General features: G+C 40.4%; 1 protein-coding gene across 1 annotated transcript in view; it reads left to right on the top strand.

The window, feature by feature from the left end:
- The first annotated feature begins 512 nt into the window (after positions 1-512).
- LOC122646670 (protein PAF1 homolog) overlaps positions 513-26,395 on the top strand; it is a 44,761-nt gene continuing 18,878 nt past the window's right edge. Inside the window, exons 1-2 of the mRNA XM_043840259.1 lie at positions 513-1,678; positions 11,600-11,668. Of these exons, the coding sequence (XP_043696194.1) occupies positions 666-1,678; positions 11,600-11,668 (1,082 nt within the window). The 5' untranslated portion in view covers positions 513-665. The remainder of the gene's footprint in view (positions 1,679-11,599; positions 11,669-26,395) is intronic.

A 26,395-nucleotide genomic window follows, 5' to 3' on the forward strand; every position in this document is an offset into this window, starting at 1 on the left:
ATTTCATGATAGTGAAAAAATTCCACAACACTAATAAACCCGTCTTGTTAGAAAAAATTAAACTTTTTCTCCTTTTTTTCTACAGTGCCTAGAACCGTTTAAGAACCGGTACCGTCCCGTCTTGATAGTAATCGAGACTGGGATTTAGGTTTGGTCCTATTAACTAAATGGGATGGTACTAGGATTGGCACTTTTGGTACCGATACCGGTACCGTCCCGTCCCAAATACCGAGAACCGTCCCAATTGACACCCTTAGCGCGGAGGGGTTTGGGCCGTTTGGCCCTCACTGACATTAAAACCAATTTTCCTACACCCGCACGACCGAAGTTCTCACTGAAACTCACTGAAGTCTAAAGCAGCCCTTCAAAACGTCCCTCAAAGATGCTCCACGTGAGACTGCGAGAGAAGAGGGAATCTTATAAGAAGCTCTGCTAAATTCTTGGGTCGTTTGGTTTGTACAGACATAAAAATCCTCTTTTTAGAGCCTTTTAGGTGTATAGTTAAATCAATCTCAAGATTGAATGTACTGTGGCTTCTGGTTTTGAGACTATCTTGAATGTATTAGTTAAGTAACGGCGGATGTGTGTTCTTGTTGGAGATCGATCTGAGACCCGTAATTTTGCTTTTGAGTTGGGAATAGGAAACCCTTGAGTGGGAGAGAATCATGGCGTCGTACAGGTCGTTCCCTCCCCAATCTTCGTTCGTTCCGCCGAGTCAGAACCCTCTACCTCCACCGCCAGGTCCGCCACCGCCGAGGCCGAATCAGTACCCTCAAAATCGATCTGGTCCTCCTCCTTCTTCTTATACACCAAATTACAGCCAAACTAACCCCAATACGAACTTCCATCATGGTGGATACGGATCTTCTTCTCAGCATTATGGCCCTCCGAGAGGTCAACCTTCTCTCCATCACCACCAGCAGCAACCGCCACAACAACAACAGTACCAGTATCAGGTTCCGCCTCCGCCACCGGCGCCACAGTCGTCGTATCAGCCTCCGATGCCGCCGGCTTCCTTGAACCCACAACCGCAGCCTCCGCCACCCCCAATGTACTATCCGTCTTCTCAATATCCTCCCCAGTACAACAACCATTCAGTTCCTCCGCCCCCCATGGCTCCACCACCACCGCCTCCTCCTTCGTCACCTCCACCAAATTCAGCAGTTCCTCCTCCTCCTCCGCCGCTTCCCCCTCCCTCACTACCGCCACCACCACCTCCTTCGTCTGCCCCTCTATCAAATCAGGGTAAGGAGAGTGGACCAGACAGTCACGGGCACGACAGAGGGGCACCCAAGGACTCTAATGCTGTTGGGTGGAGAGAATCAGGGCATGTGAAACATGGGCTTCCTTCTAAACAGCAGCCAAAGGCTTCTGCTGCTCCTTCGGTTCCAGCAGGTAAACCGAGTGGGCCCGTTGAGAGGGTTGAGACGGAGGAAGAGAGGAGGTTGAGGAAGAAGAGGGAGTATGAGAAGCAGAGGCATGAGGAGAAGCATAGGCAGCAGTTGAAGGAGTCTCAGAATACTGTGTTGCATAAGACGCAAATGATGTCTTCTGGGATGAAGAGTCATGGTTCTATTGTGGGCTCTCGCATGGGAGAGAGGAAAACCACTCCATTTTTAAGTGGTGAAAGGATTGAAAATAGGTTAAAGAAGCCAACTACATTTTTGTGCAAGTTGAAGTAAGTATGTTGTACTTGAAACCCATGTATATTTTTCTGTTAATGCTCCTTCTATTTATTTCTTTTTTTTTCCTGGAAAATGTTGGCCCAACATTTCCTTGTCATATTTGTTCCTTATTTATTAATGCTTTGAGCTAATGTTCTGGTAATGGATAATAGGCAATTATTTCCTTTGTGGTGCTTGAGTTTATAAGTTATGTTTCAGAGACTGCGAGGGCTTTTTAGTGGGTTGCTATGGACAGGGGGGTTGAGTTAGAAATATTAATGATTTCTGTCAAGAACTGTTGTTGCTTGCTTGAGAATGCATGGTGGTAGCAAGAGAACTGATATTTCTTGGTTCATGGTACCATGCAGACAGACCATTTTCTTTTAATCATGAAAATAGTTGTCAAGGCGTCCAGGCTCTTTGGCCGCCTTGGATGCCTTGGTCGCCCACTTGGTGTCGCCTTGATTTTTTACCCTCTCCAGCGCCTTGGGTCGCCTAACCGGTGTGACAACTATGATCATGAACTTCCATAGTCTATACACATGAAAAGAAAGTGTGTTTCCATGGTGATGGCTTTCTTCCCCCATTTTTTATGTTTTTCTACCATGCATCAATAATGTATACTGAATTAAATATTAGTTCCAATCCCATATCAAAGGAACGTGTACAGATTCACTGAGGATATGGAGTTGCTCTTGAGTAGACATAGGGTTTAAGGAATTGGAATCGGATCGTCGGAAGAATTGTTTGTCCCCGATCCTGATTGCACCCAATTCGAATCTCCCTTAATTGAATTGGTCGATCCGATCCATCCAATCCGGGTCGTCCGATCTGGCTGATTGATGCAGTTGCTCTAGCTTGGTTGGACAAACATGAACCACTTTGGAGGCCCAAACCGAGGATTGGTTCCAAACCAGTTTTCTGGTCTGGCAAGGGTTGGTAGACTACATAGGAGATTTATTTCCATCTAATGTTTATTTAGTTCTATTTCTTTTAGAAGATTGGGTAGACTGCGTAGGATTTCCTTGGTAGTTTCTTTGTTTGAGTCAGTGCCTACTTTGTTTAGTTTCTTCTTTTAGTTGGTTTCCAATTTAGTTAGGTTTCTATTTTCATGCAAGAGAGTCTTCTTTATATTCAATGTAATACAATTTAGAGACCTAGGTTTTGAAAAGAATGAATTGAAAGAATTGGCTTTGAGTTTGTGAGTGCCCTCTTAACTGTGTTGTGCGAGTTCTTCTTCTTCTACCAAGTTGTGTTCCGTGTTACTATTGACATTAGCAGGCTGAGGAGTATGAACTCCCTGCTACTCTTTGGATTTGACTTGAGATCCTAATCGAAGGCAATCCCCTCATAGGTGATCCTAATCCAAGGGTTTCATCACCCAAACCAATCCCTGCTGTGAGGATCAAGTCGAAGCAAGGACCTGTTTCTCTGTTACCGCCAGATCTGGTTTCAGGTCTCTCTGGTTCCTTTTCTGCTAGTTTATTCCAACCGATTACTTCTGCATTTGAGAGGCTTTGTGGTCTGGTTGCTACCCCCAGAATTACATAATGGAATACCTTCAGGCGAGAGAGATCTCTCGAAAAGATTGAAGCCCTGTTTGTCCACCTGGTTCTGTTAACTGAAGGTTGAAGACAAGCTCACGGTTGTGCTTCTAATTCCTTTTAGATATTTGTTTCCAGGTTTGCCCCTCCCCTTTTCCTATTAACCCCTATCGTCCTTATTTGTTCTCTTCTTCCTAGTTTACCCTTTCTTATCAACGTCCTATCCCACTTGTTAGTTTATTTTTTTTTTTATAGCTTGCTACCATAATTACAAAATTGCCAACAGCTTTGGATTAATTGAGTTCTATTGTTTGGGTGGGCCCACAAGCAACCCAATAAGGTTTATTCCAACCCGGGTTTGCACCACTGATCCAAGCCAACTGCATGATGAACACTTGGCATTAGAAGCTAACTGCATGATGAAACGTGGCAACCAAACCTCTGGAAGGACCGAGACTTCTTCGGAGGAAGGGAGAGGGAGAGGGAGAGGGAGAGGGAGAGGGAGAAGGAGAAGGAGAGAGAGAGGGGGGGGGGGAGAGAGAGTTGCATAGAGGGCTTGTGGAGAGAGTGTCCCAACCACCTTGTCATTAATCACATGAACAGGGCAACTGCAGAATCTCTCTTTACATTTCTCTTCATCTTCAAGAAGGCCTACCGCGTCAATCCCAAAGAAGCTCTTCCACTACTCAATCTTTGCTCAAAGAACATAGTGCTCAAAGTGCTTCCATTTTTACTCCATGATTTCTTCATAGAAGGGAATGAAGTACCTCCGAGGATATAAACCTAAGCTGCAGCCCATTGTCCACACAAATTTCTGAACAGATCTCACAAACCCATAGAAACCCCAAGCCCTTAATAAGCTGAAGTGCGTGAATAAGAAGAAGTGAAGTTGAGCTCGGCTTAATTTTGCTTGGGTCTTCTTTATGGGTTTGGGAGTCGGGAAGATGATAAAGAAGTGAGATCTGCTGGATATCTTGAAAATCTGCTTGAATATCTTGAAGATCTGCTGGAATGCCTTTCCTAGTAGTTACTATCTTTTCTATATTTCCTTTGTTTCTAAATTAATAGCTAACTAAGAGTACTAAAATTTACTATTTAATTCGTTTCCTTTTTTGAATAGTACTGTCCATGTAGGATAGGTTCTAGTTAGTTGCTATTTTTGGTCTTTGGGTCTTTTATTTAAACAATGTATCATAGTTGTTGCAACAATTAGGCAACCCAAGGCGTTGTAGGCACCCGCCTAGGCCATAGGCATGCAATATATGACTGTATGTAATATAACAGTGATAAACTGATAATGTTATATAATTATGCTTATATGCAACATAGAAGCCATATCAATGCAATATGATATAATTATGCTAGTAATGATCGAATATGAGATAGCCAACATATAGTAAACAAAGCTTAATCATAAAAAAACAAAATATAAACATTAATCAATGTATACTCGTGATGTTGGCAAGGCATGCTGTCGCCTTGGACCCAACAAAAAGTCTGGACACCTAGGTGACACCTTAACAACTATACAATGTATCGCTGTAATAGAAGAGATAGTTGAGAAATAAAGTTTGTTTTCGAAGCTCTCTAGCAGTCTCTTCTGTATTTCTCTCTCAATCTCGTCTCTTTCTCTCAGCTTTCTTCTTCTTCACTGGTCCTGATTATCGAAGTTTAGATTTGCTACAATGGACACCAGCCTTGGACTGGTGGTTGGCACCGCTTGTTGAATGCGGGCTGAGGCTTGACATCTTGATTTCAAGACACCCCTAACATATATGCCGTGCTGGCAGCCCCCACCCCTTGCACAGCCCCCCACCCCACTAAGTGCAGCCCCGCCTATCAGTGGGTGTGGAAGCAGTGTAGCACCAAAATAAAAACTGATTTAATAACCAAATATAGAATGATTTGGAGTTAGTGATATAATAATGCGGTAAAGTGAAATTTAATAACCAAATGTGGAATGATTTGGAGTTAGTGATACAATAATGCAGAGTAATGATCACAAAAGTTTCTTTTTTAGATTTGAAAAATTCACTTCCCTTCCCTTTAATTTCCCTTGCTAACAAATGGAGCCTTAGAGGTTATATGACCTTTATAGTCTTAGAACAAGTCTTGTAGGGCTCTTAAGTAGGTTTTACTTTTGTTAATAAATAGAGTTTAAACTTTCAATAGGGTTTTGAGGAAGAAAATTAAGAAAAGTATGTTGTGGTTGTTAGGAAGTGTGAGAATCATTTTTTTTGGGGGGGGGGTGGATGGGTGGGCGGGGAGGGGCATTGGAGATGAATATAGACAGGTCGGTTTAAGTAAGGTTGAGTTTTTCTCAATAGTTGAGGGGTGCCGCTAGGCTCTTCCCATCTTAGGGAGACATTTGATGTCTTTGGACAACCTCTATGGTAGTGATGTGACCAGTTAAGTACTTAAGTGTTAACAAAACAGGAATCTTGTGAATGGCTTGATTGATCAATGAGATCAGTCAAGCTCTCTATTTATAATAATAATAATAAAAGAGATTACAAAGGGAAACAATGTTCACGACACTGTTCACGACATTGTTCACGTGAACAGTGTCACAATCCAAATTACAATTCTACCCTTGTTCAAAAGTACATAAATAAAGCATAAATAAAATACCAAAAATACCCTTATAATATCGGGTAACACATCTCAACACTCCCCCTCAAGTTGGGGCATAGATATCACACATGCCCAACTTGACTAGACTAGGATAAAACAACTTCCCACTCAACCCTTTGGTGAAGACATCAGCCAGTTGATCTCCAGACTTCACAAAAGGGATACAAATCTGCCCACTCTCTAACTTCTCCTTGATGAAGTGTCTGTCAATCTCCACATGTTTGGTACGGTCATGCTGCACTGGATTGTGGGCAATGCTAATTGCTGCCTTGTTGTCACAGTACAACATCATTGGAAGATGAACAGAACCACGGATATCAAGGAGTAAACTCTGAAGCCACAGTAACTCACATATGCCCTGGGCCATAGCACGGAATTCAGCTTCAGCACTAGATCTTGCCACAACATTTTGCTTTTTACTCTGCCATGTGACCAGATTTCCTCCAACAAAAGTACAATAGCCGGAGGTAGATTTCCTGTCAGGGTTACCACCCTAGTCAGCATCTGTGTAAGCCTCAATGCGAAGATGGTCATGAGGAGACAAAAGGATCCCCTTTCCTGGAGCTGACTTCAAGTAATGGAGAATACGAAGAACAGTAGCCATGTGAGTGGAATATGGATCATGCATGAACTGGCTCACAAGACTCACAACAATGGCAATATCTGGTCTGGTGTGGGAGAGATAAATCAGCTTGCCCACCAATCATTGATATCTGCCCTTATCAACAGGTTCACCATCCTTCTCTTGCAGATGGGTAGTAGCTTCCAAGGGAGTGTCACAAGGGTGACAACCAAGCAAACCAGTCTCTGATAGTAAATCTAGAACATACTTTCTTTGGTAGAGAAAGATGCCTTTTGGAGAACAGGCAACTTCAATCCCAAGAAAATATCTTAGCTGTCCTAGATCTTTTATGTCAAATTCCTGTCCCAAGATAGCCTTCAGGTGAGAAACTTCTTCTGTATCATTACCAGTCACAACTATGTCATCAACATAAACTATGAGAAGTGTGACTTTTTCTCCCTTTCGCTTGATAAACAAAGTGTGATCAGCATTACTCTGTCTATATCCATAGGAGACCATGGCTTTGTGAAACCTACCAAACCATGCCCGTGGTGATTGCTTCAATCCATAAAGTGCCCTTTTCAGTTTGCAAACTTTCCCATGATTCTTGTCAGAGGAAAAACCTGGAAGAACTTCCATATAAACCTCCTCTTCCAGCTCTCTGTGTAGGAATGCATTTTTTACATCCAATTGCTGTAGATCCCAACCAAGGTTGACAGCATAAGACAGTAAAACTCTGATAGTGTTCAACTTTGCAACAGGGGCAAATATTTCCTGGTAGTCGATCCCATAAGTCTGAGTGAAGCCTTTGGCCACAAGCCTGGCTTTATATCTATCCACTGTTCCATTTGGTTTCTGCTTGACAACAAATACCCACTTGCATCCATTTGGTCTCTTACTCGAAGGAAGAACAACTAGCTCCCATGTCTCATTTTTAAGTAAGGTAGTCATTTCTTCCATTATGGCTGCTTTCCACTTTGGATCTGCAATCGCCTCCTACCAATTCTGAGGAATAGAAACTGATGAAAGGGAAGAAACAAATGCACGATAGGAAGGAGATAAAGCATCATAAGAAACAACATTGGAGATGGGGTGTTGGGTGCATGATCTAACGCCTTTCCGGACAGCGATAGGTAAATCAAGAGAAGGATCCTTACTAGGTGATGTAGCAGGGTCTGAATCTGGATCAGGTGCAGACGATTGTAGAGGTGGCATGGTGGTGGTAGCAGTCTCAACCTGTCCTGTGCGTCCCCGGGTATATACTTTCTCAACAGGGATTTGACTGATTGGTCTACGCCCCCCCTGATGAGGAACCACTGTAGGAGCTGAAGTGACAGAGGGCTCCCCCTGAATAGGAGTCGGAAGAATAGCAGACACGTCTTCAAAAACCTGATCCTGCTCCCCCTGAAGAGGTTTCTGGGAATAGTAGGACAAGGATTCTTGGAAGACAATATCCATGGAGACAAATGTATGACGAGTAGGGGGATGATAACACTTGTATCCTTTCTGGGTTGCAGAATAGCCCAGAAAAATACACCGAATGCTCCGTGGATCAAATTTCCCATGAGGATGATGATTGCGAACATAGCAGACACAACCAAAAATTTTGGGAGGAACCACAAAGGATGACGAACCCTGAAGGAGAGCAACGGGGGAACGACCATCAAGGACACGGGTAGGCACACGGTTTATGAGGCAAGCAGCGGTAAGAATGGCATCACTCTAGTATTGGGAAGGGACCTGCCGTGCAAACATAATGGCCCGGGCTACTTCAAGGAGATGTCGATTTTCTCTTTCAGCAACCCCATTCTGGGTAGGTGTGTCAACACAGCTGGTCTGATGGACAATACCATGGGCAGCCAAATACTGTTGAAACTGACCCTCCATGTGTTCCCTGCCATTATCACTGCGTAAAATGCGCAATGTGGCATTGAATTGGGTCTGAACCATACAATGAAACAATTGAAAACAGCGGAAGACCTCACTTTTATGGCTCATTAGGTAAACCCAAGTGGTACGAGTATAACAGTCTATAAAGGAGACAAACCATCGATGACCCGTAATGGAATTTCAACGGGCAGGCCCCACACATCAGAATGAACCAAAGCAAATGGAAACTCACTTCTTTTATTTAATGAAGAATAATTGGAATGAGTCTGTTTGGCCAAAACACAAGCCTCACATAAAAACTCATTCCTATTACAATTTTTGAGTAAGTCTGGAAATAAAAAAGCTAAGGTACTAATAGATGGGTGACCAAGCCGACAGTGCTAGAGATGAAGATCAGGTGACGAGGTGGACTGTAGATGCTGAGTTGTAGAGGAAGCCGAATGCAATGGAGAAGGCTGACCCGTGTCAAAGACGTAGAGACCACCTTGCATCTTACCAGCCCCAATCGTGCGCCCCGTGTCCAGATCCTGGATAACACAATGAGAAGGGAAAAAGGTCAGTTTGGAGTTCAGATCTCTAGTAAGGCTACTAATAGAGATAAGGTTGGTAGAAAATGAAGGAACATGCAAAATAGATTTTGAGGAAAGGGTAGGAGAGCAGCGTATGGAACCCTTCCCATTAATAGGAGAAAGGGAGCCATTAGCTACTCGAACACTGTTTTGGCCAGAAGAAGGAGTACAAAAGTGAAATACATGGGAGGAGCCAGTCATATGGTCCGTAGCACCGGAATCAATAATCCAAGGATTGGATACAGCCGATGCACACAGACTATTGACTGGAATACCTGAGGCAAAGTGAGAACCAGGATTGGCAGCAGGTGTAGGTGGCGTAGTAGGAGCCGCAGAAGAGGCCTGAAGCATGCGACGGAAAGCTAGAAGTTCATCCTAAGTAAGCCCAATGTCAGAGGAAGGGGCAGCAACAGCAGTAGGTGCAGAATCAGCAAGATGAGCCTTGGGTTTGGACTTCCCACGACCTCTTTTTTCTTCAAAATCACCAGGCTTCCCGTGGAGCTTCCAGCATTGAGCTTTGGTATGGTAGAGCTTGTGGCAATGTTCACACTTGACTGGGCCTTTATGGGCAGCAGTACCACCATCAGTAGTGGTAGAAGAGGAAACATTTGAAGCAGCTTGCAAGGCAGATCGATCAACAGTAGAGGAATGCAACATGGCAGCCCTACGAGATTCCTCATTATGAACCATGGCAAAGGCTTGCTCCAGAGTGGGAAATGGAGACTGTCCAAGCACCTGAACCCGAATAGGATCAAACTCCATATTTAGGCCTGCCAAAAAATCATAAACATGTATTTTGTCGACGTGTTTGCGATAGGCAGCCAGATCTGTAGCAGGGGAGGGCTGATAGTCGGAGTAGTGGTCCAATTGTTGCCATAAGTTCTTGAGGGCAGCATAGTACTTCGAGACAGAGAGTTCTTGTTGGGCAGTCCCATTGGCCTTTTTTCTAATCTCATAGACCTGCGCATCATTCCCAGTGCGAACATAAGTCTCCTTAGCACCATTCCATATAGCTTGGGCTGTGTCCAGAAGTAGAAAGTTATCGGATATATCCCCTTGCATAGAGTGAATCAGGTAGGACATCACCATCGCATCATTAGATAACCACTTGTTGAGTAGAGCACCTTCTTCTGCAGGTTTTGGAGTTGTCCCGAGAAGATGGCCAGTAAGGCCACGGCCAGCTATTGTCATATATGTTGACCGAGACCACTTCAGGTAGTTGGAGCCATCAAGCTTGATGGGGGCAGCAAGGGGCAGCAGATCAGTCCTGGGTTGGCCATCAATGCCAGAAGAGGCTGAAGAAGAATCGGAACCAGTCATGGTAGCAAGGAACCACAGTCGTCACTAACCAGCAGCCTTCCACAAAAAAAGCCCAAAAAGAACCCTGAAATCGATATAGGGAGAAATCGATGGCAGGAGATAGGGGCTGTAATGAAGCCAAAAAATCCCTGATTTGAGGCAGGGAATGATGTGGAATTAGAGCAGCAAGGGTACCAATCAGAGGCAGCAACAACCAGCAGCCCAAACCCCAATATCGATTAGTGTCAGGGTTTTGAAAAAACCTTGAGAAGAGAGATCGATAAGGGGAGGGGTCTTCAAACAAGTTGAGGAAGAGAATGGAGGCGGAGAGCAGTAGCTGAAGAAGATTCTCCAAGGGAAGAAGCAGCCAAAATACTTGTTGAGGTCTGATCTTCAAAAAAAACAGAATCATCAAATCGCAGGCAGTCCTGCAGCTTCCATCGATCTAAAAATGTGGTAGAAGGATTGGGGTTAGTTGGGTCAGCATCTAGATCTTTGTGATCACCCCCATAGTGTTGCCCTAATATGGGAAAAAAAACCAAAAGAAGAAGAAGATCGAGAGAGAGGGTGGGAATGGATGAAGTTCGAATGAGGGGAGGGTGGTGGGTTTTGAAAAAACTCGATCAGAGTTGATTTGGCTCTGATGCCATGTTAACAAAACAGGAATTTCGTGAATGGCTTGATTGATCAATGAGATCAATCAAGCTCTCTATTTATAATAATAATAATAAAAGAGATAACAAAGGGAAACACTGTTCACGGCACTGTTCACGTGAACACTGTCACAGCCCAAATTACAATTCTACCCTTGTTCAAAAGCACATAAATAAAGCATAAATAAAATACCAAAAATACCCTTATAATATCAGGTAACACATCTCAACATTAAGTTTAGATGGTGAATGCTTGTGATGATTGATATATCATTAATGATGAAAGATGAGTTCAGTGGTAGGAAGTGCACATTTAAATGAGAAACCAATGGACACATAAGAATACTAAAAGAAAAGAAAAAAAAAAAATCAAAGATCTTTATGCATTCTGTTTTGCTGTTTTTGTATTTGTTTCTGCCCATTCTTCATATTACTTGTTTATTACTTCCTTGCAATTTAAATGCTCTTAGTATTATCATTTTCTATAGCTGCACTATTAATCTCGTTGTCATAGGTGCGCATATATTTTAGTGGTGTTTTTTTGAACTCTTATTTTTTTTCTCTCGAACTCTGTCTCCCCCCTTCTTTTTCTTATCTTTAATTTTCTCCTTTTCTGATTTTTTTTCCTTTTTCCAAGGTGAAGTTCCATCTGAAATTTTGCCTCTTAGATGGGTTTGAATGATAGCGTGAGGATTAGGATTCTTTGTTAACTATGCAGTCTGTCAATTGTGACTTTTCTTTGCTTTCAATACTGATTATTATCTTCTGTTTACTCTTTGCCAAGGTTCCGGAATGAACTTTCAGATCCAACAGCCCAGCCCAAGCTCTTGTCGTTGAACACTAATAAAGATCAGTAAGCACACTTATTGGATCTTCTATAGCCTCAACTTGAATTTTGCAGAAAAGATTTTCTGGGGAAAAGAAAAAGATAGAGAGAAACCTTTAAATGCACTGATTTATATTTCTCATACTTCATTACTTCATTTTTTTGTTGGAAGTCAAAGTCAGAAAAAATTGCAGTGTCCTTCTGGATGTTACTGTTATATTAAATGAATTTATGTGGTGTGCTTTTTGTTCATCTGTTTGATGAAGCCTATGGTTCCCATGCTTTGTCATGCTTGCATTGACTTACCTCAAACGATTAATTTTTGCATCTGTCACATTCTAGCGCTGACCTAGCAGAATCTTCAGCTTGGATTGGCCCATCATGACAGGCCCATTTTGAAAGTGGGATTGACGCCCTACTTCCAACTGATATGAAGAGTAGAAAAGGTCTTTATATTTGAATGTGACTACCGCTTTTAATGTGTCCTACATTTTTATTCCAATTGAACTGAATGATTTTGGACAAGGTCTTCTTGCAAACCTTTTGAAGGATTCACTTGTATAAAGCTCGTCTCATTTGTAAATTTTTTTTTATTTTTTTTATTTCTCTTTACTGAGCATTTGTACATTTTCCTATTAATTTTCTGAATATTTCAATTTATTTGTATAAACAAATATATGAACTTTGAAGGTATGCCTCTTTATGTGAACTTGCAGTGAGTGACAGTGTTCTACGACTTTAGAAATCAAAGGGCTACAGGCTACTTTTTTCCCATAAGTGCAGTATTTAATCTTTTTAGTCTTATATAGCTGTTTTGCTGCCTTTTACAGCTCTGCTCCTTTTTCAACTTTAGACCTTTTAGTAGAACTTTATCTTCACCATTTGACGCCCGGAGGATGAGTGTGTGACGCATGCAGAAGGTTCAGATCGGTAGTAGAGAGATCAGATCTAGTTTATAGGGAGATTAAGTATAATATAAAGGGAGAAGAGGAGGTTTCAAGATCAGATTCTGATCTTGGATGAAGGGTAAAGAAGAGATAGGAGGAATGAGAGGGAGTATCGTGAGAGAGGAGAAGATGTTGAGGAGAGGGGAAGGGATAGAAGGTGATCAAACACACCAGCCGATTTCCAATGAAAACCAATATTCAACTCATTCTTCAAATATTTTTTTCATTGTTGGATTACATGAGTATATAAAGAAAATAAAAATGACTCTTGGAGTCGAGCATTATTCACCTAGAAACTAACTCCAATAAAGCATTAAATTACCTAGAAACGAATACGAAGTAAAATTACTTACTTACACAAACTTTTGGACTCCTACATAGAAAACTTAAAAGACCCAACTTGAAAACTGAAAAGTTTAATTAAAGTACCTAGAAAAAGAAATCAACTCATTAGCTAAGCCTAGGAAAATGAAAAGACATGTTGGAATATTAAGAGACACTTTAAGAAAATTGAACTCAGGTCTGGTGGCTCTTTGGAGTCGATTTCATGGGCCCCACCAGCAATAATATTGCAGGGACTAACCCTGGCCAGCTTAACCCACGGCTGTGCTTGGTCTTGGGCCAAAAATGCCCTACATCAATTCTTCCTTTCTTAAAAAAAAAACTCGACCATGAGTTTTGGTCAAGCGAGAAATCGACTTTGATATGATTGATATTCGTCTTCAGCCCATAGCAATGCTCTGGCAACTCTCTAAAGTCGGGTATATGGTCGTGCAAGTTCGGTTCCCGGTCTTCGAAAGATTTGGGTGGAAAGATAAAATCAATATGTTCCACCTCTGGTTTATTTTCAGCAATGAAGGAAGTAGCTGGAGGAGTCTCTATAGTGACATCATCAACAATTACAGGCTCCGGGTTGGTTTCAATGGTGGCTTCCACAGTAGAATCTAACAACACTATTACTTCAGTAGGAGCTTCTTTCACTGGATCTACCTTAGGTGTTGACTCGGTTGGCTCTTCATGTGTTTGCACAGGTGGTGTAGTCACCTCTGGCTATAGTCCTTTCAGAACTGGAGTCTTGGACAAATGCAAAGGCCTTAGGATACATATGTTGTTAAGAGGACAACTTCACCTCTGCACTCTTCCAACCAATCACGACCCACTTGGATAATTCTCTTTGAACTAGGAAAAGTTCGACACCAAGCGCTGTCATAATATGTGGAAAGTCCAAATTCAACAAGGACTCGATCGTTAGGTGTGATGACTATCTCGCTTGTTTGAGATAACATATCCATCACTGGTTGTGAAATAAAGTTGTCATGCCGCCTTTCATCAACAAGTAATATAACTGGTCTCCCATTGGACAGACCAACTCTGATTTTGAAAGTGTAGGGAGGAGAATCAAGACCATTCTCATACACAACCATAGCTCTATTAGGTTGTCTTTGATACCAATTTGACGCAGGCGGAAGGTTCAGATCGGTAGTAGAGAGATCAGATCTAGTTTATAGGGAGATTAGGGATAGTATAAAGGGAGAAGAGGAGGTTTCAAGATCAGATTCTGATCTTTGATGAAGAATGAATAAAGATGGGAGGAATGAGAGGGAGTATCGTGAGAGAGGAGAAGACATTGAGGAGAGGGGAAGGGATAGAAGGTGATCAAACACACCTGCTGATTTCCAATGAAATCCAATATTCAATTCATTCTTCAAATCTGTTTTTTCATTGTTGGATTACGTGAGTATATAAAGAAAATAAAAATGACTCTTGGACTCGAGCACTAAACACCTAGAAACTGACTCCAATAAAGCATTAAATTACCTAGAAACGAACACCAAGTAAAATTAATTACTTACACAAACTTTTGGACTCTTACTTAGAAAACTTAAAAGACGCAACTTGAAAATTGAAAAGTTTAATTAAAGCACCTAGAAGAAGAAATCAACTCATTAACTAAGCCTAGGAAAATGAAAAGACACGTTGGAATATTAAAAGACACTTTAAGAAAATTAAATTCAGGTCTGGTGGCTCTTTGGAGTCTACTTCATGGCCCCCACCAGCAATAATATCTCAGGGACTAACCCTGGCCAGCTTAACCCACGGTTGTGCTTGGTCTTGGGCCAAAAGTGCCCTGCATCAGTGAGGGTTAGTGCGTAGGGGTTTCATCTGATGCCTGTGTAATGTGCCTAAGGGATGTAAAGACCTTCCACCACACGTAGACTCGTTGTGTTTTCTTAAGAAGTTGGGATTCTATTTTGGGAGAGATGAGGGTTAGGCGGAACAGGCAAGGAGCTCTCAAATTTGTTTTTGATGGACTGGAATTAGAAATCATGGCCTCTGAAGGCAAGAAGAATCCAGTTACGTTCGTGTCTTTTCATTGTCAATATGGAGGGGGAGGAACCTTGGTGTTTGTAAAGCACCCATAACCTATGCAGATGGTTGTGAATCTTAAGATTTTGCTTTCTCAATATAAAGAATTAATGTAATGATGAATTTCAAATATATGCCGTCTTTTGATGATTCTTTTCAGAGATGATCAGCTTGTGGCGTAATGGCTTTCTGTACCAAGCTTAGGCTTGGTGGGGCCTTTCATCGTTCCTTAAAAAAAAAGGGAACTTCGGGCTTCTTGTTTTTCTGTTTCACTAGTCACTATCAGTGTTCCCAGCCTCACTTCTGAATCTCATCAATGCAGAAGACTTCAGGCCTTAACAAGTAACTACAGTCCTAGAGGAGAAACAGCAACAAGTGAGCTTTTTGTCATGAGTGGGTGTGTTCATTCCTAGAGGACCAAATGTATGTTTTTGTACCCACAAAAAAAAAGTATTTCTACTAGCCTACAAGTTGGTTGTAGCAAGGTATTTAGATTTTTAGTACTTGATTTCTTTAGATGGTCTTTGCTTTTAGTAGTTGATGTTATTCAACTATTATTTGAAAGTTCCAGATGGACTAGTGTCATAAGAGTGTTATTCAACTATTATTCGAAAGTTCCAGAAGATGTGTTACAAGAGGCTTAAAAGCCTCCAACTTTGTGTTGTGATGCAGAAGGAAAATAAATTCGGTTGCCTCCACTGTATCTGTGTAAGTTGTATACTTATATAATCCCCTTATCTTAGTGAAAGAAATTGAATTCGATAAGTTTCCTTTTGGTCTACATTTTACCCAAAAATTGGAAAAAGAAAAATATAGTGTCGTGACAATCGTAATGGTAGTGATTCCTTCAATTTTTTTGATACGTGTGACTCCTTCAATTGATAGCTTCAAGCATCCTTAGATGAAGTTATTTCATTTTGGAAAGTAAATATATCAGTAAATATATTTTTATTAATGATGAACAAAAAACACAACCTGTACACTCGGGTACTATACAGATGATGTGGTCCACCCCGTACTGAGAAAAGACCCCTTGCAGAAATATAGGGATCTGGAGAAAAAAAAAACACCAATTATTCTTTCTCCCCCCCCCCCCCTCTCATCCGTAGTGCTGCTGTGTCCAAATCCTTATATTAGATCTTCAAGAGGTGGATTTCTAAAAGGAAATCAGTATATGTCGGTTATGCAAGTGATAAGGGGCTGCTGTATAGGATTTGCAGTCGTTTAGAGCTTGTAACAAGACTGAAGTAATTGCTCACAACAATACTATGACAAAGGTAAGTATGGGGTAGTCAATCTGCGTGATAAGGTGTAGCAGAATCGCGAATAAATAAGGTGTATATCAGGTCATGGGGAAGCACAATAGTGTTTTCAGTTATAGAATTTTTTATTTGATAAAAGTTATAGAAAAATGAAGAGTAATTAATTACGAAAATTCTGAGAACAAATGAAAAGTGGCTTTGGGTAAGTCAACTGAGAGAGTAATTGTGAAACCGGGAAAAAAAAAAAAACAACAAAAAAAAAAAACTTTTGGAACCTGTGTAATTTCAGGTTTTGGTTCTCGCCCTTGGTTATGGAGGATTCCAGGGAATCTTTCCATCTTGTTCTTCTGGAGTCAGAGGACCCCAATGGAACCCCGCACTTAAGCTACCTGTGTCGGATCTACTGGCTGGACAGCATGTAGAACCTCTCCATCAATTAAACCTATTGTAGGTACGATTTGTTTGTATTTTGTAATGTATTAAATTGACCAAATAGAGTTTATAGCGGCAGTTTGTTAATTTAACCCTATGGGACCCACATCCCCTGTGGGGAATCCTATTTCCAACATTTATCCGAACCCGGATTACACCTGATGTCATATGACATCATTATGCAGTTAGAATACACTAATAGGTACAAAATTCTGTTAAAAATCTGATTTAGGAATTAGTTTCTAAAAAATTGATTTTAGCTTTAATAGACAAACATGCTTTAATCAAACCACTATATATATCTAAGTGACTTGTACTATTCATAAATCCTAAAACATAAGAAACGATTCTGCCTTAGAGAAACTTTGTAAGGCTTAGAAAAGAAAGGAGAAAAGAGAAGATGAAGAAGGGAGAAGAGTACCTTATGTTAGGGCTTTGGTTCTCTACTTGGAATTGAAGCCTTGGTGTTCAATTGGAGTCCTTGTGGCACAAGTCAAGACTGCTGTATACTGAATCCAGGTAAGCTTTGAAAAATCCTTGCTGTTCCCATCTCTATCTTCCCTAAATTCTCTCTAATTTCAGTCCTAACCCCATGGCAGCCATTAAAGCTTAGAGAACCAAGCTTTATTAATAAAATTCTGCTTATATTAGACTGTTTAGGGTTAATTGGTGTTCAATTGCACCTGAAACCTTAGGCTGTCCCCCCTAATGAACCTAATTTCTGCTTCTATTGACCTAATGATAAACCCTAAAGCAATCTATTTGGATTTATTTGGTAAAATCCCCAAATTGAAGTCAAATTCTGAAATTGGACTCCCTAAGAGGCATGACCCACCTTAGAATAGGTTTAAAACATGAAATTGGGTCTGTGCATGTGAAGATTCATACACTTAGAGCAAAACCCCCAAATCTGCCCCTTGAACCGGATGCAAAACCAGGGTTTGAATCGGTCGTCCGGTTCAGGTACCCTGTGAATCCGGTTCAGCCAAAATGGACCAAAATACCCTTGACCCCTTGGATTGACCCCTGGCTGTATTCTGACCCCAAAACTTGGTGATTTTCTACTGTTTAGGGACTGTTTCAGCCTGTTCTTCGCTGATCTTATCTGTGTTGCTGGGATCTTTGGAGGGTAGTTGTTTAAACCTGATCTACAGATTTAGGTAAGGGAATTTTGACTTATTTTATGTGTGTTTCTTACTTAATTCTGGTTTATTCTGTATGCCATGTCATGTTTCATCAACAATACACTGTCCATGTAGTTTCTTAGCTTATTTTTCTTTTGCACTAGTTTGCATGTGATTCTAGGCTGCATTGGCATCTTGCATTTGCATTGATATTTATTATTACTGTTCAATTAATGAAAGTGAAGTACTGTTTATTCTTACAACTCAGCTATCCATACATGTTTCTCCATGCATAGATTGCACTGGGCTAGGCTGTTATATCATAACCCAGTACTACGCCCCTTACCAACAGGGGGTGAGGTGTTGGACAACCCGTGGTACAACCAAAGGGTATGCCGGGGTACCATTCACTGTCCCATGTTAGCGTGTGTGCTCCGCTGTGGGAACAAACAATAGGGTTGGTCATTGGGGGTCTGTTGGGTTGGCTGCCTAGTGATATGCTTTCCTGGCGGGTCCTCACCGTGGTAGAATGGTTTCGCTCGGGTGACCGATGTCTGGTTATGTGTTTCCAGAAACGAGGTTAGCATCTACCACAGTAGTACTTCAACCTCATGAGACTTAGTATCCATGTTAGGAGCATGCTAGATTAGTACATTCATCATGAATTATTGTGTTGTGTTTTGCATGCATTTCCTTACTGGGCTCAGTTGAGAGCTCACCCCTGTGGATATCCTTATTTTTCAGATGATTTAGTTACTTCTAATGTTGGATTTGCGGCGCTGGAGTTTGAAGTGCACGATGCTTCGTGCGCATGTGATGATTGCGCATTTTCTTGATCTTGGCTTGATAATACAGGCTATCTCCCCACTCTTTTATGCCTTATAAACACTTTGTATAGTTATAATATATTTCTTGTATAGTTTTACCTTGTAGTACTTTGAAGAACTGTATAGTAGTATCACAAGCTTTATCATTTATATAAATGAAATATCACATAGACTTCTCTTACTACTGATGTTACATTTATTATTTAATTGTTTCCGCTGCCTTTGATTACTGTATTTGTGAGCAATGATTGTAAATAGGGTACTGCACTTGAGATCCTTGGGGATTGGTTGGATGTCAGAGACATCCCGCCACACTTGACCCCTATTAACCGGGCCGGGGTGTGACATTTAAGTGGTATCAATGCCTTCATGCTCTAATCCTATTTATAATCAATTCATAGTACAGCAGCTCCTTGGACTCATTGATTTGAAGGTGAGTCTACTTAGGATGAATAAAAGCTTCAACTAAAAGCTACGACTAAAAAAAAAAAAAAAATGATTATACAACACAAGAGATATTAAATAGAAAATTAAAAACTTTATAAATAAGCTGAGTCTTTAGTACAATGGTTACAACTTTTTACAGACTTTAAGTACAAGCTACTACAAGTACAGCTGAAAGGAAGTAAAGTAAAAGCTAGACTAGGATGCATAAGTCATCACTGCTGTGGTGGTGGTGGTCCCTGACCAGAGAAGAAGGATCTCCACTGACCCAACTCAGTCTCCACAGCCTGAACATGGCTGCTAACCTGGGTGAAGTCCCTCCTCATGCCATCAAACCCCTAACTTATGGATCTTTCTAAGCCCTCAAACCGGTTAAAGAGCTGTCCCTAGGGAGTACCATCTGCAGGAATAGCTGCAACAGATGAGGAAGAAGCACCTGCATGACCATATGAATGCCGAGCAGGAGTAGGTGGATCCCTGTGTGCCCCTGCATGTCCCCTCTCTGTAGTATACTCAGCATCAGTGGTTCGTCCCATGTCAGTGCGTCTGGATGACCAAGTTCTAGAGAAAAAGGAGGAAGCTCTATACCCATCTTCACCAAAGTGATTCGGTTAATGCTCAGAGACTTCACCCCCGAGGCCTCCTCAATTTATACGTTCACCCCAAACTTAGGAAATACCTTGGTGAACAGCCTTCCAAGCAACAGATTTCCACGCCCCGGGTTGTCATGTAAATGTGCCATGGTACGTATGATGGCATAGGGAAGGCAAATCTGAAATCCTGTGTTAAGATAGTGGGTGGCCAGGATCTGCATGGTGGATAACTCAGTGCGATGCCCACCCTTCTGGACCACATTATGTCCACAGATCCTGGATAACACCTTGGCTGAAGGAAGCAGATCCAACTCAGATTTCATCCTGTCATAAAACCTCTCATCTGTCAGGACTGAGTACAACCACTCCTGCTCTTCATCAGCTAAGAACTCTGAGGTATCAGCACTCAGAGTACAATACCTCCACTCTCCCTCATTTGATATATCCAGTATGATAGCCAACTGAGCAGTATTGAAGATAATAGGTATGTCTTTCACATAGGAACAAATAATAAACTCTTCTCCTTCATACCGGTAAGATTGATTGCTCAAGAAGAATCGCACCAGTCGAGGGTAGCAATGTCTCTCCGGTTGTAGCATGGATAGCCACCCTAGTTTCTCAAATCTTTCCTGGAGCTCGAATGGGATAAGGTCAGCCAAGACTACATTCCTTTCTTCTTCCACTTTCCGGAAGAACCTTGGGTTGATTTCACCTGGAACTGCAACTGCGCCTCTACCTCTCCCTCCGCGGCCTTGAGTTGTAGTCATTTATAACAGATGCTGCAAATTTAAGAAGAAAATTATTTAGGTAAAGACTAGGACAGCAACAAAACTTGAGGTAAGATTGTTAAACCTACTAGGTACTAAGTTAGGAAGCCTACCAATATGTCTAGGTAAACTAATTATATAGGAATACATTAGGAAGATATAAAAATCTGTTTAGGTTCCAATATAAGTATAAATAGATACAAACACATTGAGAAACACAATAAAAATAGGGTAGTATAAGGAGAGAAGGTAATTATATAAGAATTATAGTACATTAGCATAGCTTTAGATAGAAGACATGCAAAACATAGAGTAAACTTTAAAACTTAATAAGAAAAGATTAAGAACCAAGTGACCCTGTGTTAGCATTATACCATGTTTTAAGCGAACAAAACAATACCTAGTCTCAAGACCTAACACATATACAATGATAGGCAAGAACCAACAGTGTACCAAAAAGAAATGCATAGATCAAACAAAGAATAAGAATACATATTAATGAGGCAAAAGGATAAATATTTGCTTGAAGACTTAAGAGAAAGGGAAGAAAGGAACATATGAGAATTTGTGTAAACATAATGGGAAAGTTGGGACAGCAACATAGTTAAGGTAGACAATGACTAAGATTCAATAGAGACCTTAGTTGCAAACATGCTAATGGGAAAGAATGGAAATCACAAGGTTAAGTAGACTAGTAAGGATTTGACTGATTATACAATGAGAGGATAGCTATTGGTTGATAATAGATCTATTTAGAAATTTAGTCATATAAAGCACTTAGAAGTTCTTCTTTTATGTATTTTCATGTTGTCGTTGATAAAATGATTGGAAACCTAACCACTTTCATGTAAAAGAAGATCTAAAAGTTTGATAGATGCTAGGAGTACCTTAAGTTTTAAAATGAACAAGAAGTTAGCTAAGAAGACTCATTAGGACATTTTATCGAACACTTAGTACGCACAACCTAGTATATAATTAGAAGTAACGTTTTGGATAAAAGAAGATTAGTAGGAAAGAACTTAGAAAAGAAGAAAGGAACCTAAATGTGTCCCAAATTGTTCAACCAAAACACTAGAATCAAATTCCCAATTCAAAATAAACTAAAAGGAAAGTAAATGAAAATAATTTAGATAATATTAAGTATATAATAATAGTATTCTTAGGGTATGGATCACACATCCCCTGAACACCTTCGAGAATACATAGAATGGGCTGATATCTGTAGAATTGAGGAACGACAATTTCTCCTTGAACGTGCGGAAGAGCTAAGGGATGTGTTGGCTGAATCGTTGGTTAGAAAGAGAGAATGAGAGAAAATAATGATTTCTATTCATTGATGGGTAAGCTCCTCTATTTATAGTAGTGGGGGAAAATACAAGGGACTGAAATAGGCGATGTGGGACTAAAACCCACATAGCCGACTGTAGACATAATTACCCCTAACTAACTGTCTCTATAAGAGCAGTGATTTAAACCTAATAACATAGGAATTAAATTACCCCAAAAGGACCAGAATACCCCACGGTATTCTGGATTACATATTCCAACACTCCCCCTCAAGCTGGATTATACAAATAAGTAAAGAAAGAAAATCCAGCTTGAACTAATAAGAAAAAAACTCTATAATAATGCTAACACTCCCCCTCAAGTTGGCGCATACAAGGCACTAATGCCCAACTTGAACAAAGAGGGAAAAAACTAAGTTGTAGCAGAATCCAGCTTAAAGATGAATGCATCTCCCAAATAAACCTTCAAGAGCTTGGAAAAAAATAGGTCTTCAAAACCTGGGCAGACCTGATCAACAAACTTTCACCAATCTTTAACAGCTGTCCAGTGATGACTTTCTGACTGATAATCTTGAAGATAAACAACTAGGGCAGCAAGTAGATGAATCAAGTAGTGGAAAAAATCAACCCAACTGTAAAACCTCATATAGGCAGGCAATAACCAAACATCTTCAATACTTTAATACTTCAATCTCCCCCTTACGGCAAACTCAACCCAATAACAAAGTAGATACCCATTGGCAATGGTAAAAACTTTGATCTTCTATGTTTTACACCAAGTATTCCTGCAAGTTCTGCTTCTACAATGTCTGCAGGTGTACTGTACATAATACCCCCTCACGTGTAGTACACGTGGACATAACAAAGATGATGTAAGAGATAGGGCAAAAACATAATATTCCAGAATTTTCCAAGAGGTGGTAAGGGTAATGGAAAATGAAAAAATGGCAAATTAGAGAATACCATTAACTTCCAAAGGGGTTATGGGTATATGCCAGAGGTATGTTTTGGGAGGTAGTGAAGTGAAAAGAACAATGGGATAATGAACTATGGACAAAAACAATGCAACACAGTAATGTTCAACTTTTTTCAATCCATCAAACTAATTCCAAAACACCAATCTCCAATGATCAGATCTGAATTATAAAAAAACAGGTCTGATTTTTAGAAGGAGAAGGCACTATTCTTAAAAAACTTGATCGATCTTCACATAAAGAAGAACCAGTGTGCAAAATTCCAAACTATAAACTCCCACATGCTAAATAGAATTGACGAAGATATCTGGACAGCAATGGATGTAAGAAGCTTCAACAAAAACTTGGATTAGATCTGAATTAGTGAATAAGGCTAGGATCAAGCTCTCAAAGTAAGCCGGATATGAACCAAAAAAGCTTCACATAACTGAATAGGTTCGTAGTTGCAACTAATAACCTTGGAACGCACTGTTGTAATCCCAAATAAGCTAATCTCCAGGGCAGTAGATTCGAGTCTTCAATAATGAAAGAAATTCGATCTCCAATAGTAGGATACTCAGTCTCAATAATAAAGCAGCCGTAGTCCACATAAAGGCAGCAATAACATGTTAACCAGTCACGCTTACAGAAGCCAATCAATAGAACCAGCAAACATAAGATAATCACTCAGTAGATCCAATAGGTAGTTGAAGCAGCCAGCCACATAAGAACAAGGAAAATAGGTTGATAACTGGAAAAATCGAGCCATAAGAATGAACCTGAATTTTTTCCAAAAATAATTGATGAATGATGTTGAAATATGGGTTGAATACTCCTCTGATATGTATAAGACTCTCCTCAAAATATGAGCTTGATAGGAAAACCCTAACCCTAAAATCGATTGTTGTCAGGGTTTTAGAAAACCCTGAAATTGAGATCGATTTAGGGAAAGGGGGCTATAATTGCTGATGTAGACATGTAATAGATGCTGACCAAGGCTGCTAGAATGGAACCTCCAAGGTGAACAATCAATCTCCAGTAAGAGTGAGACCTGATCTTCAAAGGGGAGAGACTCCAAAAAATCACAGATGTAGAGCAGGGCAGCATTACAGCACTACACCAGCATAAAGGACCTTCTTCAAGCCTTGAACTAATGAAGGAGAGTTCTCTTTTAATGTTAGAACCGCCTCCAAAGCACTCAAACAGCAGCAAACATCCCTAGCCCAAATCGATTTTTATTAGGGTTTTGGAAAACCCTGAAAAGAAGAGATCGATTGGGGTAGGGGTCTTCAAAAAACTTGGATAGGTGCAATATTGAGGTCTATTGGTCCTTAAAGTGAGAGTAATCAGCCCTCCAAAAATTAGCAAAAACTGAAACCTGAAAGTCAAGGTTTTTGGCAGGTAACCAAATTAGTAGGTTAAGGAATTTTTGCTGTAGAAACAAATCCAGCCATCAGAAAGGGTCCGAACTTAGGTCGAGTAAGCTTGTAGTAATAGGGAATCACCCCCAAAAGATCAGTTGCATCTGAAAAAGGAAACACCAAAATCGATTGGAGTCAGGGTTTTGAAAAACCCTGACAAGTTGAGATCGATTAGGGTATTGTGGCTGGAATTAATTAAAGCTTGGAGAAAAAAGGAAATACGGAATTAGGATAATGGAATAGGGTAGAAAGGGGCTGGAGAATGGTGCATAGGGAGCTCCAATGGTGGAAGGTCAACCTTCAATAGTAATAGGAAGTCAATCTCCAAAAAATTCTGGAAAACCCCAAATTGCAAAGATGATTCTGGCAGTATTTTACTATAAAAAAGTAGATAGAAAGGAGGAGGGCAGCAATTAAATCATTGGTCAGGGATTTTACCTCATTAGTGCTGCCCCCTTACAAGGAGAAGAAGAAGAAAGCTAGAGAAAGAGAAGCCGAGAGAGAGAGAGAGAGAGAGAGAGAGAGAGAGAGAGAGAGAGAGAGAGAGGAAGGAGTGGTTGATTGGAGAGATGGAGTAGGGTTTTTTCTCTTTTTCTAACTGAGATCAGATCAGCTCTGATACCATGTTGGCTGAATCGTCGGTTAGAAAGAGAGAATGAGAGAAAATAATGACTTCTATTCATTGATAGGTAAGCTCCTTTATTTATAATAGTGAGGGAAAATACAAAGGGACTGAAATAGGCGATGTGGGACTAAAACCCACATAGCCAACTGTAGACATAATTACCCCTAACTAACTGTCTCTATAAGAGCAGTGACTTAAACCTAATAACATAGGAATTAAACTACCCCAAAAAGACTAGAATACCCCACGGTATTCTGGATTACATATTCCAACAGGATGACATCTCTACCTAGACTTGAAATTGTATATGATCGGGCAGAAACTTAAGAGACTGGCCTGCTGAATTTAGGTATAAAATCAATCATACATACAGAGTACAAAATCAATCATACATACAGAGTACATAAATAGAAGATACCTTCATGTGAACATACACTTAATGAACTATGAAATGCGTGCTGATAATGAAGAAGAAACACCAATCTTGCTCTCGTATGCTCACGATACTACTATTAAGTGTTTAGAATTTCTCAAATAACTGATTTATTCCGTGAGACTCACCAAAACACTTGTCATGTAGTCTAGCAAATAGGAGGAGATTGTCGTTTCTTTTCTCGTGACCTCAGTGTTTGGTCCGGACTACCTTGGGATGTCATCCGTAGAACTCATTGGAACCCTTACATGAAATACTGAGAGTGATCCTGAGTACCCTTACTGAGCCTATAACCTCACATGCCTCTTTAGAGTACCATTCCTAGGACTTGTCAGTAATCCTATTGGAAATTAGAAATTTATTTGGTGCTTAGGTCCAGTCATTGACCTTGTCCAATAGATGTTTCCTGACTCGTATCTAGATTCCATAGGGACGGTGAAAGATTGTAGGCACGTAGTGAGATTTAATTTGATTGCTCACCGTAACCGAAGAATGATTGAAAGAGATGTTTCAGACCTGGGGCTTGAGCGAGTGAGTAACAACCTTAGAGATTGAAGTTTATGAGAAATTTATAATAGGTGTTGGTATATCCAAGTGAGACTGATAGAAAAGTTGTGACTGAAGCTGAAAGATTTGATAATACTTTGCTCAACAATAAATATGAGTGGAGTAATGGGTCCCCGAATGTCCCCTCCGTTGTTGGAGTGAACAATAGGGATTCCATCAATATTCCAATTCATTTTACAGTTGAGTTAGGCATTGAAGAATCAGAAGTGGTAGTCAGCGACGAAGAAAAAGCCAAATAGAGCTAAGTGTGGTAGGGACCTAGATCACCTACCATACATATACTATAAAACAGTACTTAGTCACTACACCTTCCCCTAGATCCTTCTATGCTTTGTTAGTGTTTACGTTCCTTCAGCAATGGCCTTGTCACGATAATTCATTCCTAGTACAAACAGAGAAATAACTCTGCAATCATTCTTAGTCCAATGTTTGATATCAAATTCATTGGATAACCTCTAATTCAACAACGAAACTATTTAAGATACCTATTATCTTCTTAAATACCAAAAAAAATAAATAAGGAACATACTTATTTTCACATCAATAATTAGGTACCCTATGTAGTTTTTCAACTCTGCTTTCAACATCTAGTTAAACTTAAAATCCATTCAACCTAAATCATGTGATCAACTATTAATATACCCTTTCCTTCTAAATTAATAATTCCATTCGAAAATTGAACTTACATTATGCTAACCTTAGAATT

Source organism: Telopea speciosissima, chromosome 11 (genome assembly GCF_018873765.1).
Source record: "Telopea speciosissima isolate NSW1024214 ecotype Mountain lineage chromosome 11, Tspe_v1, whole genome shotgun sequence".
NCBI lineage: Eukaryota > Viridiplantae > Streptophyta > Magnoliopsida > Proteales > Proteaceae > Telopea > Telopea speciosissima.